Source organism: Arvicola amphibius, chromosome 10, assembly GCF_903992535.2.
Source record: "Arvicola amphibius chromosome 10, mArvAmp1.2, whole genome shotgun sequence".
Classification (NCBI taxonomy): domain Eukaryota; kingdom Metazoa; phylum Chordata; class Mammalia; order Rodentia; family Cricetidae; genus Arvicola; species Arvicola amphibius.
The window spans coordinates 43,378,634-43,392,494 of NC_052056.1; the positions used below are offsets into that span (position 1 = coordinate 43,378,634).

Sequence of the window (13,861 nt, forward strand, 5' to 3'; positions counted from 1 at the left end):
TCTTAATTGACCTCCAACTTAATTAGGTTTCTGAAAGTCCAATCATGTAGTAAATAGAAAATATTTATGCTTCCATTGTATGAAACATCAAAGTGGTCTGGATTGTAGATGGTTTCCAAGATCAAAGCTAGCCGCCTGGGTCCTGTTATTATTGAAGCAATTAGTCTGACATTGCTCCCTTTCCACTGTCCCCAAAGTGTAATTTAAAATGGGAAAAATACTGATAATTTTCAAGAAAACTTTAGTGAGAATATGAGCTTTGGCCAGTGATGAGGGAATCGCTAAATACGGACAGAGCCTGCAGAGTCTCAAAAAGTATTTTGGAACCGATTACATGGACATGTTGAGTTCAATTAAACACCCAATGTGCTCTATCAGAGAGGAACAACAATGTGCCTGGCCCTGTAAAACTATTCAGCCAGTGCTAGCTGAAGGTATAGATAGAAAACTCAAAATGAAACTCCTTCTTAATAGTTTTCCAAACTCTAGAAATAAATGGTACTGGCTACACATCAGGAAAAAAATTCTAATTTCAAATTCCTCTGGAATCACCTTTTTCCCCTCCAACCTTCATAGAGTGCATTTATGTGAAATCAATCACCACACCAGTTCAGATAAGTCATGGTACCTCTGGTTCCATCGTGAAAATAGATGAGATTTACGGGACTGAATTAAAGAAACCTGCTTCACTGCCAGAGAAACAGCCAGGAGACCTTTTGTCACCTTATCTGAACCTTCCTTCTTACGTTAACCTGAGTTCTCTTCCCTTCCAAGCCAGAGGCTTCAGGATCAGGTCAGGCAATCAGGATGCCTAAGGAAACTACCGGTGGGAGAGATTATCATAATGAACGTACCCTGGATACCACTAAAAAGGGCAATCTTAGCACTGGTAACTTTCCTATTGCCACACATTGATTAGTTTGCTCAGTTGCCAACAGATGTTCGTGCAGGACACATAAAGCCTGGCACAGTAAGGAAGGGAGACATAACAGTTTCACCCGCGGAGCTCACAGCAGATTCTGTAGCCACTCCTTTTATTTCTCTCAGATAGCCTGCCTCTGCGGTAGGTCTATATCATTACACATAGCCATTTTACATGCAACATCCATTTTCTAAGTGGTAGGAGGTCCTGGGGCCTATAGAAGGCTAAATCATTGGCTCAAAATCTTTGCCATTAAATAAGCTTAGTGAACTACCTGGGGGCGTCTTCCTGGACACCTGGGAACCCCTCTAGAGTCAAGTCTCTGCCAACCCTAGAATGGCTCCCTTAATTAAGATATATAATTCCTTGTTCCCATATCCACCCTTCCTATACCCCAACCATCCTATTCTCCCAAGCTCTTCCCATCCTCCACTTCACACTTTTCTCTCCCCCTCTCCCCATCCCCCCATCCCACCCCACCCCCAAGTTCCCATTTTTATTTAACATAGTGAAGGGAACCCTGATGGCTCTTTGGCTTGGAGAGGGAGGGAGTGGGGGTATGGGTGGAAGGGAGGGGAGGGAAGGGGGACGAGAAGGGGAGGAGATGGAAATTTTTTATAAAAAAAATAAAGAATTAAAAAAATAAGCTTAGTGAAATTTATGCAGTGGACAAAACTTTTGCCTTTCTGCATCTTATGTAGCCACAGATTTTTTTCAGATATCAACCACAAGGATACACTACCTCTTCTTTGCAGGTCCTAGGTGCACACTCTCAACTGCAGCTTCCAGCATGCATCAATAAGTTTCTGGGTAGTATCAGTCACATAGCAAATGTTCAGTAAATGCAGGCTGCTGGTTTTAGTCTGACTCACCCTAGAAGGGACAGCTTTTCCTAGTTGTGGAGAAATTCCTAAAGCTTCCTCCTAGATCTCATTCTTCCCCCTCCTCAGCTGACATGCTAATTTCCCCACCTTCTGCCTGCCCATAGTTCTCTCTGAGTGGCTCACATTGTCACCCTTAACAGCTCCTCTTTCCTCTCCTATGCCCCATTCACCCAACTCTGCATCTAAAACTAACTGATTCACCCTATACAAATGATGGTGGACATGAGACACGAATTCCACAGCTCTTACCCATGATGTGTGTTGATTTAGAGAAAGCAGAAGGAAGTTACCTCACAGTAGGCAAGCAGGATAGAAGACACCTGTTGGGTATACAAGTGTGTATGAGCACTTACCAAGTCCAAAAGGCCAAAGGCATGGGATCCCCAGGATCTGGAGTTATAGACAATTATAAGCCACCAGGTGGCCACTGAAAGCTGAACTCTGATTCTCTGGAAGAACAGCAAGCATATATGTAACCACTGAGCAATCTCTCTAGCACCTAAATGTGTATTTTCACCAGACTCTGCAGTACTTTGATTCAAAAGTCACCTGATGAGGAAATTTTAGGAAAATAACCTCTCAGTGCAGAGTAAAATCTTCTAGGTATTTGTGGCAGAGCAAAATCTCTAGGTGTTTGTGGTAACACTCAGCCAGTCTCTGTGCCGATCTTACTTTTTCCAAATAACATTTTCGCTTATTTTTTGAGAATTTCATAGAATATACTTAACCAAAATTATTCTCCTTTCCCAGATCCTCCATCTCCTCCCCAAACCCCAATTCTCTAGTTTCATGTTCTCGCCACCCCTCTTCTCTCATAGACATGGAGTATAAACATTCTCAGACACAGCCAAAAAACTTGGGTATGGCAGACTTAAGACTCCTAGGTCTAACATGGTAACTTTATATCCACACACAGGAGAGTAATCGTGGTAAAAGCAGTTAATACAATTAATTTTAGTACTTTAAATGCTAAAAGTGCTCTTTGTACTCTTTACATATGATTTTATGTATTTGCCTTACACCTTACAGGATAATAAGATGTCATCATCTGCATTCATAGGTAAGCAGCTAAGGAAAGGGGTGTCTATGGAGACACAGAAGGAAATCAAGCCTTTATCTTCTGACTCCTAATGTAGAAATGTGGCAACTATGTTACAATGGGTTGTGCCATTTTTTCAGCACTTTGAAAACAAAAATCTGCAACATTTACTAATATAATATTTTTTCTTTAGTAAGAGTCTATTCCTGGGCCTAGAGAGATGGCTTAGTGATTAAGAGCACTTACTGTTCTTGTAGAGAACCTGGGTTTGGTTCCCAGTACTCAGAGGCCATGAAAGCTTACAACCATCCATTACTCCAGTTGCAGTGGATCTAATGCTGTCTTCTGACCCCAATGGCATCAGGCAAGCAAGTGGTGCACAGATCTATATGTGAGCAAGATGTTAAGATACATAAAGTACACAAATCTAAACATAAAATCAAAGAACTTATTCGAACAAATAAAGCAGATCAGAGAGGTTCAGAACATGATTGACCTGGTTCTGAATCCATTCTTCAGCAAATACTGGTCATATGAGTTTGTACAAGTTACCAGCCCTCTGCAAATTTGCCTTCCTGTTTTCCAACTAATACTACTAACACCTAACTCTGAGAACCACCATTTGGATAAGTAAGGATGTTTAATATCTAAAACAATGCTCACATGTGTATATACTGCTTATAAATTAAACCCTTTATTCAAATTTCATGGTTTTGTGCATTTCCCCCAATATTAGGAAGATTAAATGAATGAGAGTTTTTTTTTTTCCTTAGCCACTGTTATCCTTATCATTGTCATTCTGATGGAAAGAATCTTGTTATCAGTGATGTAAGAATAAGAAAGTCCTGATTAATGTTTTCAGGGCCTGAAATTTTGAAGTAATAAAAACTAGAGGAGTCATTTGACAATTGTAAGCTCTTCCAACATCACATAAAGAATAACAATGAATCTCTCTGTGCAGCATTTGTAAGAACCACATTTTTATTATAACCATATTTTGAACAAGGACACCTTTTATTTTAACTGTATTAGGCATACTACAATATAATTCCTAATGATCTTTCCTAGCCTCACCTATACAGAATTCATTCCAAATGAACTTTGAAATGTCTCTTCCCATAAGCCATGGAAGAAGACCTGGACTATGATGTCACTGGAGAAGTAATGGTAGGAGCAAGCATTTGTACTCCTTATCAGTAGCTATGAATTGACTTCGGTAAAAGGAACTTGCTGGGTTTTAAAAGAAGGAAGCAAGTGCTTGGACATGGTGATTGACCAGAGTCATCCTTTTCTGAATAATGCACTTAACCCTAGTATCTTACCAGCGTGCCTCCTTCCTTAGGTCTCTAATGGGTTAGTAAACACTTTGTTGTTTACCTGCTTGTGTACCAAACAAGTTCAGAAATAAGGATGAATCTGAAAGACACAATGCTTCTGTGTTAGAGGTCAAAATAGAAGTAGTATCTTTTTTGGGGTATTTTTCAAGACAGGGTTTCTCTGTAGCTTTGGTACCTGTCCTGGAACTAGCTCTTGTAGACCAGGCTGACCTCAAACTCAGAGATCCACCTACCTCTGCCCCCCCTCCAAGTGCTGGGATTAAAAGCGTGTGCCACCACCGCCCGGCTTAGAAGTAGTATCTTATCACATTCAATTAGACACACACATACAGGCATGCATGCACGAATGCACACACGCACCAGGTGTCCTGGGATGGGATATCTGCCTGTATGAGAACGAAAAGGAGAGATCTTAGATGCAGCTTTGAGAAACAGAGGACCCAGCACCCTGGCCCAAAGCTAAATTCCAAAAGAACAAAGCACACTTGCTGGCTATGGTGGCACACACCTGTGATCCCAGCTTTTCTTTTCAAAAAGAAGGATTCTAAGTCCAAGGACAGTATGAGCAACATGGTGAGACATTATCTCCAAAATAAAGACAGACAAAAACAAACAGGACAAAGAGAAAAGATGAGACAAACAGGACCAGTGTGTTCCCAAGTATTTTAGTCAGGGGGAAAAAATCCCACATTATCCCCTAAGTAGTAGGCAAAAATAGGTATATTAAATAACTAGATGGCCTTAAACAGTCAGAGCAAGCAATGCTCTGCAAAAGTACGCATCTGCGTGGGCTGGAGAGATAGTTCAGAGGATAAGAGCACTGGCTGCTCTTCTGGAGGTCCTGAGTTCAATTCCCAGCAACCACATGGTGGCTCAAAACCATCTGTACTGAGATCTGGCGCCCTCCTCTGGCGTGTGGGCATACATCGAGGCAGAATGTTGTATACATAATAAATAAATAAATCTTAAAAAAAAAGTATGCATCTGGGACCTGTGACTGTGGTACTAGGGCAGAGGGATTTGAAGGAGTGCATCAGAACAATGTCATGTTGAGACACTACAGCTATGACTGTGCCTATTATGGTAGTGGTGCTGGTGCTGGTGCTGGTGGTGGCACTGGTGCTGTGGTGCTGGTGGTGCTGGTGGTGCTGGTGGTGCTGGTGCTGGTGGTGGCACTGGTGCTGTGGCGCTGGTGGTGCTGGTGGTGCTGGTGCTGTGGTGCTGGTGCTGTGGTGCTGGTGGTGCTGGTGGTGCTGGTAGTGCTGGTGCTGGTGGTGCTGGCGGTGCTGGTGGTGCTGGTGGTGCTGGTGGTGCTGGTGCTGTGGTGCTGTGGTGCTGTGGTGCTGGTGGTGCTGGTGGTGCTGTGGTGCTGGTGGTGCTGGTGGTGCTGGTGGTGCTGGTGGCACTGGTGCTGGTGGTGCTGGTGGTGCTGTGGTGCTGGTGGTGCTGTGGTGCTGGTGGTGCTGGTGCTGTGGTGCTGGTGCTGTGGTGCTGGTGGTGCTGGTGCTGGTGCTGGTGGCACTGGTGCTGGTGGTGCTGGTGCTGGTGGTGCTGGCGGTGCTGGTGCTGGTGGACTATGAGCATGTGTTGTTTCTTGGCTGTGTAAATGGCAGAGTAGTGAGGCATCCATCTTCGCTAAGGATTTGTCAATTATACGCATGTAGCTACAGAAACAAACATATCTGAAGATTCACTTTTAATAAATAAATAAACTGTCGAATCAGAATCAAAATTGTCTTTCCCACAAACATCCGTGTACCATTGTGCTACAAATTGTCAAGTCATGTGTGTCTGAAGAACATTAAAAAATGGTTAAAAAAAAAAAAAGGTGAGGGTGCACAATTAAATGTACTGAGTTATTTCATTGTTGGTCATCTCTACCTTACTTGTTCATTTACTTTGTGTGTGTGTGTGTGTGTGTGTGTGTGTGTATATGTGCATGTGCTCATGTGTGTGCATGTATCTACATGTGTACATGTGTGTATAGGTGCACGTGTGTGTATATGTGTGAGGAACACAGGTAACTTCAGGTGTCTTTGTCTATCATTTTCTACCTTATTGGTTGTTATTGTTGTTGCTATTATTTTTTTTTCCCTTGAGGCAGGGTTTCTTACTGAAGATGGAGTCCAGCAATTGGTTGAACTGACTGGACAGTGGTCTGTCTATCTGTCCCTACCCAATCCTGCCATTCCAGACATGCACCAACACGCTCAACATTTTACATGGGTCCTGGAGATATGTCTGGTCTCCGGTCCTCACATCTGCATCAATCTTTACTACCACTTTTTGTGTACCTTATTTTGGCGGATGACCTCTCTTGATTCCCAAACAAAAATCCTGAGTCTTTTCCTTTTATTCTTCCTTTCCTTCTCCATTACATCTAGCCCTTTCTAGGTGATCATTTCTGGACCCCTGCATATTCCAAATCTGTCCTCTCCTGCACATACTTTTGTCATAAACCTGGCACAGAATATTTCGAAATTCCTTCATCAGCTTCCAAATGGGCCTCCCCTGCTGCTAGTCCCAGCACTTTATTGATGAGGAAATTGAAGAAGTGGGATGCTGGGCAAAGTACTAAACTCTCTAATAAGGGGGAACATTGAGGAGTCAAGCCTCAATTTGAGCTCAAGTATATGAAATTTAAATCTAAGCTTATAACCTCCTCTATTTTATATTCTATCCTGTAATGAATCTTTTTCTGACCTGCCAGCCAGTTCCCAAATAATGACATGGAGACTTCTTATTATGAAAGCTTGGACTCTAGCTTAGGGTTGTTCCAAAATGGCTCTTATAATTTAAATTAACCCATTTATACTAACCTATGCCCTTTTATCTTGCATTTCCTGTTTACTCTCCATGTCTTCTGGTATCTCCCTCAAACTCCTAGATTCCTCCTCCTACTTCTTCTCTCTGCCCCAAAGTCCCACCTATACCTCCTACCTACTTGGCTCTCTGCTTTTTATTACACGAATCACAGCAACACACTTTCATGCAATGTACAAATATCCCACAACACCATCTCTCTATGATTTGATCTACTATCAGCACAAATACATCCAGTTCATGTATTATCCTTTGAACTAAGGGGCTCTGATGACCTAAATAGCCAATCATAGAAAGACTTTCTAAAGGAACCTTGCTGGTCATTTTAAGCTGGAAAGAGAAAGAGAAAGTGGAGGGTTAAACTCATGTGGATGGTTCTACAAAGCACAGTTCTGGGTTAGGCTAGGCTCAAAACTCAGACTTCCTACTCCTGACCTCTAAGACAGCCCAGTTTTGAAGAATAGGCTGTGAGAATTGCTAAGGGCTTTTAAACATGGTTCCCGTCATATATACGTGATGACAGAGTGTAATAAGAGCTCCATTCAGCCACAGTGAAACCGTATCCCAGGACCCCTACCTTCAGTCCAGGTTTTTGTCATTATTGTTCTTCCATTTAGCTTTTCAATATCTCATCTTCCCATTTTGTGCCTATAAGAAAATGAATAGCTAAGTCTAAAGCAAAACATTGCCTTGGTCTGTTGTTTGCATACAGTTTGATGGCATTATCCAAATGTATTCTTACTCCGTTCTCTCTGAAAGTGGGAAAACATTCCATGCTGATGATAAAATGAGATGGAAGGGAACTGCTCGCTGGCCTGATGCTTGTTTGTGTACATGACTCTAACTCAGGTTCAGAGTTTATGTACACAGAGTGATGGAGGAGTGTCTATGTGTTACTTTTATTATTAATAAAGATACTGCCTTGGCCCTTTAAGAGACAGAAAATTAGGTAGGCGGAATAGACAGAACAGAATTGTGGGAAAAAAGGAAGCAGAGTTGGGGAGACGCTTCAGGCAGTCGCCATATGCAGTCGCCATGCTTCTCCTCTCCGAGATGGACGCAGGTTAAGACCTCTCCTGGTAAGCGATCCATCTCGTGGTGCTATATAAATTACTAAATATGGGTTAAAACAAGATATGAGAATCAACCAATAAGAAGCTACAGATGAGGCAGGCGGATCTCTGAGTTCGAGGCCAGCCTGGTCTACAAGAGCTAGTTCCAGGGCAGGCTTTAAAAAAGCTGCAGAGAAACCCTGTCTCGAAAAACCAAAAAAAAAAAAAAAAAAAAAAAAAAAAAGAAGCTACAGATAACGGGCCAGGGGCCAGGCAGTATTTAAAAGAATACAGTTTCCGTGTAATTATTTTGGGTAAAGCTAGCCGGGTGGCATAACACAGCCCCGCCACTCCTTCTACAACAGAGAACTTCAAAACTGATTCCCAAAACTGTAGAAGAAAATCAGAAAAAAATATAGGCCAAGAATTTGAATGACTTTTGTCTGTGATTTTATTAATTATTAATTAATTATTTTCCTCCACAAAAGCGGAACATATTGAATGGTGCTTGGGCTTACTTTTCTACCCGCACAGAGCTGTTACCATTTCCTGGAAAATAACTTTTGGCATGAAAAATCTCTCTCTTATGTCTCTGTATGTCTCTCTCTGTCTCTATCTCTCTTACCTGTGGTGTGTGTGTGTGTGTGTGTGTGTGTGTGTGTGTGTGTAGGTGGGGGCCTAACTTCAAGTGTTAGGAGAGCTTCAAGTGTCATCTTCAGGAATGCCATCAGATTCCTTTACTTGGCCTGGAACTCACCAGTGAGGCTGGAGTACGTGCTCATACTACAGTGTACATTTTTACCTGGGGGTTTGGAATCAAACTCAGGTACTCATGCCTAAAAAGCTGAGAGTTTTACTGGCTAAGCCAAACACCCTGACCGGAAAAAAACATTTTTCTCAAAATTCACACAGTCATAAAACAGCCCTGGACCCAGGGGGTCATGTCTCCCATCTTAGCTTTTCTCATCTTAGTAGGACTATTTAGAGAATCATATCAAATTAGACTATCAGATAAGTTTTTTTTAATTCATCTCAGGTCAATTATAGTTTTGTTAGGCACAGTGAAAGGCAAAAAAAAATTTACAAATCAATATTGATCATCCAGTGAGAGTGAAGGCCTGACGACAAGCAGGGCTTTTGTGCACTGTGAGACATATCGTATTGCAAACCATACATAAAAGCGAAATTTGCTTAGGTCATACCAGTTACAGAAGGGAACACCTGGGGCAAAGATCAAAGCAATGACTCATGGTAGTTTCTTTGCTTTTCAATTCCGAAGTACTTTGAAAACAAAGGGCTGAGTTTTCAGTTGGGGGCAGTTTAACCCTCTTATTTCATCAGACTCCCCAAAGCCATCTCTAGCTAGAGTAATAATAGCAATGAGAAAAAGAAAATGGCCAAACGATATACTTTCCCAGTGACTAAATAATGCACTGCTCTTGGGGAGGCCCTGAGTTCAGTTTCTGGGCATCCATGTCAGATGGCTCACAGCTATCTTAGAGTATGCAGTACCCTTTCTGAATTCACTGGCTCCAGCACTCAACTCATCTATACATCATATAGACATGCCCATACAGATACATGTGTGCATACATATAATCTAAAATATAAATCATAAAAAAATCCTTTGGTTTCACCACTTCCAGAAAAAAAAAAACACACACACACACAAATAATATAAATGGCAATTGGAATGACTGAGGAGGAAAGGAAAATAAACCTTGGGTTTCATTCCCATAAAATGCTATTATAAAAAGTGTATCATTATATAAGCCAACTCCCCTTTCCATCTATCATTTTCCAATTTACCTTAGCTTGCTGGTGACCAGTCCCCTTTACCTGCTCATGAGGCAGGTCAAAGATGCTTTCACAGAATTGCTTTCCTGTCTCTCTCCAACCAGATACTTCTAACTCTATTCAGGGTAGCAATTCTAGAGCCTTCTCAAGCTCTCATATGAACCTGTGAACCCATTCTTCCTAAAGCTTCTCTCGCTGCTGCCATTTGTCCCTGGAGCATCCTTTGCCTCTCGTATAAGAAACCTCTCTCTCTCTGTCCTTACTACAGATCCACCCACTATCACGGAGTCCAAGAGCAATGAAGCCACCACAGGACGGCAAGCTTCCCTCAAATGTGAGGCCTCAGCAGTGCCTGCGCCTGACTTTGAGTGGTACCGGGATGACACCAGGTATGTACCATACCCTTTATGCCCAAGTGCCAAATTATAATCTCAAAGTCTCTCATGGCCTCATGGCAAGACCTCAGTCCTCTACAATTTTGTGCTTTTTCCTTTTCAACTTCTCCTTTATTACATCACCCAAAAGCTGAACCCCAAGGCTCTCAGATTAATTTAAATGTGAGGAATATGGTCCAGCTGATAATTTCCACCTATATATTTTTCTCAGATGTAGTAGAAATTTAATTTTAATGGAACTCAGCCATTGCTATGTCTTCTCTATGGATGGACATCAGTTCTGATAAGAGAGCTTGATTACAATGAGTAACTGAGGAAAGAAAACAAGCCTCTATTGACTCTCCTCTTTTTACAAAAACTCCAGTGTAAAAGAAGAAGAAACCACTAAGCCACGCCCTTTATCCCTATCTCTTCTAACTCTTCTATTTGTTCCTCTTAGGATAAACAGTGCAAATGGCCTTGAGATTAAGAGCACGGAGGGCCAGTCCTCCCTGACGGTGACCAATGTCACTGAGGAGCACTATGGCAACTACACCTGCGTGGCTGCCAACAAGCTGGGCGTCACCAATGCCAGCCTAGTCCTTTTCAGTAAGTATGTCCAAACAGAACCTGACTTGGTGTAAGTTACAGGGTTCCCTCACATTGACTTGACACCATCCCTCATTCCTTAAAAGTAAACCTATACAAAAATAAGAACAATCCTGTTGAAACCAGAATGGAGGCTCCTGGTCTCAGCAACCAAGATTTCCAAAGGGGAAGACCTCCCCTCTGCACTCCCTTATTTTGGAAAACTGCACAGTTTTTCATCTGTGTCACTTGGTTTCATTTTTCCCCTGGTTGGTTAGTTACTCTTCAAGAATATTCAAAGGACATATATTTCTTTTGTGGCCTCCTCTTTAAGAAACTGGGGTAATTTGAAGGCCAGGAAATAGATGGCTATTAGTCTATGCCAGCAGCAAGAGTCCCCGGGAAAAGAAATACCCAGTGAGAGTGAATGAAGCCCTAGGAAAATGAGAATCTTGAAAAATCAAGTTATTTTACTGACACAGAGCAAGGGTATAATGAACGATTAAAGCCCAATATAAAACATGAAAGAGAGGAGGCTGCAGGACGGTTTCCCTATGACAGCAAGGACCTGATACACCATTGGCAGCAGAGGTAGAACAGTGGGAAGAACAAAGAAGACCCTGAAAGATGGCTGAGAAGCAATCAGCTTTTTCAAAGGTATGAACGTTAAGGGATCCCTGTCGTGAGTCTTGGTCACTGGCCGTATATTCAATCAGATCTCTAACTCCACAGCCTTGTCAGTCAGGTAGCTATAATTCCAGATTCAAATGTCTCTGAGATGTAGAGTTTGCTGAATGAGATCACAGAAAGATGACACTGTGTGGAACACGGGCTCCTTATTTATCAGAATAAGTAAGGCAAATGGTTAGCCTTCTGAGCTCAAAATTCACTTAGATTAAAAAGAAAACACTTTGAAGTTTTATTATTACTTGAAGATAACAAGCCACTGAAAGCTTATTTTCCCCTCTATATGTGCTCAATTAGAAAAAAAAATACCATAGCTAGGAAAGATGTGTTCATCTTATTGTATTCAATTTAGGTGAGCCTTCAAGGAAAAAAAAATATTCTGGGAAGAAAAATCAATTTAAGTAAGAGTTTTCTTGAAAGACAGAATCAAAACTCTTTGAAAACTGCTGGGGAGCTAGCACCACTTATGAAAACCAACAGCTACGAACTACCCTAAATGGAGCCTTTGCTTTTTCATTCTTAACTAACTTCCCCTCGCTTCGGTCTGTGGTTGTTTGATGAGCTATAGATCAAACGATACACCTGTGGGAAGCTGGATACTCATATCCTGTTTACTTGTCTATAAAGACTAAATGTACATAGTCTTTGCTCCAGCTGGAGTCATGAATTCCCACCAGACACTTAGGGAGCTACGGATTAAGAAATGTAGTTACTTCGTTCCTCCCTAACACAAGGGAATCCAAAGGTATAGGCAAACCTCAGCCGCAAAGATAAATCTGAGATTCTGACGAATCTAGGGAAACCTGCTGAAGTAGAACATCATACAGATAACAAAAGAGTTTTTCAGGGAATCAAAAAATAGAAAATATTACAACCCAATTATTTAGAAGAATGAACAATTACAGGTCACATTGAGACATTTTTCCCATCCCACAGAGAATAAGAAAAGCTTGAGACATATACAGTTCAAGTAACAAGTAAAACATTGCCTTAGGCTGGGGAAAGAAAAGTTGAGGAGAGAATACTCACAGCAGAGAGACAGAGCAAGGGTGGAGTCACAGAGAGCGGAGACACTTGTCGGGCTAGTGGAAGGGAAGGGCCACATCTTATTGGCCCATGAGAGGACTTAACATGGTGAAATGAAGAAATATCTAAAATCTTTGGGAATTTCAGTTTTAAACAGAGAATAGGGGAATTTGTCAAATATTTCATATCATGAAGATTTTCATGATTGGGGGACATCATCCTCAATTATGAAGTCCGCAGTGCTGTAATCACTGGTGGCCATCTTCCCAGGGGTCCCACACTGCCCTCTCCACAGCATCATGCATAATACCAGTTTTGCATTTAGAAACACACGGCTGCATTTAGTGTACACAGCATAAGCCTTCACCTTGGTTTTGGATTGTTTCCCCACAGTGATCAAGTTGAGAGGTTGTGTAGTTACTAGAGACCAATGAAAGGACATTAGGTTTCGAAGAGAAAGGAGTTATTGACATTGTAGAAAATTAGACAACCAGCAACTCTGTTTCTTAGACCTAAAACCCAGTTAGGAACTTCAAAGGGAAAAGTTGTATGTCGTTTGCAATAAGAACAGCATGCTTTTCAGGCCTGCCTCAACTCCATCAGTTAGGTTCAGGAAGCATGTCATTACAACCTGCGTAGCTAGAACCTTGAAGGTGGGACTTTCCTGTGGTCAGTTTGAAAAGATCAAAAACTAAGCAAAAGAAGAGACAGGGAATTAAAAAGCAAAGAAAGAAGGATTGGTGGATGAATAAAGGTGAAGGAGAGAAAGAAAAGAAACAAGGAGCATGTGTAAGTAGATCGCCCATTCTTCAGACTGTGTAAGATTACCCATTCTTCAGTTCAAAGACAGTGAGATTAAAGGGGAAGGGAAGGAGAGGCCCCTGTAAAGCGATGGCTATTCCTTCTCCACCCAGCAGTGTCAGGAGGAGTATTGGTAGCCAGAGGCTCTGACAGAAACATTGTGTGGGCAGCAGGGTGCTCTGCTGACCAAGCTATGCCAGGGCAGATACAGCAGCTGGTGAGCTGCTGGAGCCAGAGATAGCAGCAGGTAGAGACTTCGAGCCAGAGTCCCTGAGTTCATGATTATTCATCCTCGCTGGTGGGTCAGCACATTTCCTGCCCTGTCCACTGCAGTGACATGCTGACTTCTGCAGTGTCAATTTGCCATCCCTTGTCCTCAGCAACATATATATGAACGCTTCTGCACTCTCTACTCACCTCTCCAGAGGGGTCAAAATAACTGAATGGCAGTGCAAGAATACGTTGTGTTTGTAATACTTTCTCCCTGAGCCAGTGGAAGCATTTCTCTTTCATTTGTTCTTGTTCTTCACA

The 13,861-nt window shown here is 42.0% G+C and overlaps 1 protein-coding gene across 2 annotated transcripts in view; it reads left to right on the top strand.

The window, feature by feature from the left end:
* The window catches only part of LOC119825416 (limbic system associated membrane protein), a 619,673-nt gene that overhangs the window by 578,468 nt on the left and 27,344 nt on the right, over positions 1 to 13,861 (top strand). For both annotated transcript variants that reach the window (XM_038346259.1, XM_038346260.1), the window contains exons 5-6: positions 10,123 to 10,243; positions 10,689 to 10,837. In XM_038346259.1, the coding sequence (XP_038202187.1) occupies positions 10,123 to 10,243; positions 10,689 to 10,837 (270 nt within the window). The remainder of the gene's footprint in view (positions 1 to 10,122; positions 10,244 to 10,688; positions 10,838 to 13,861) is intronic.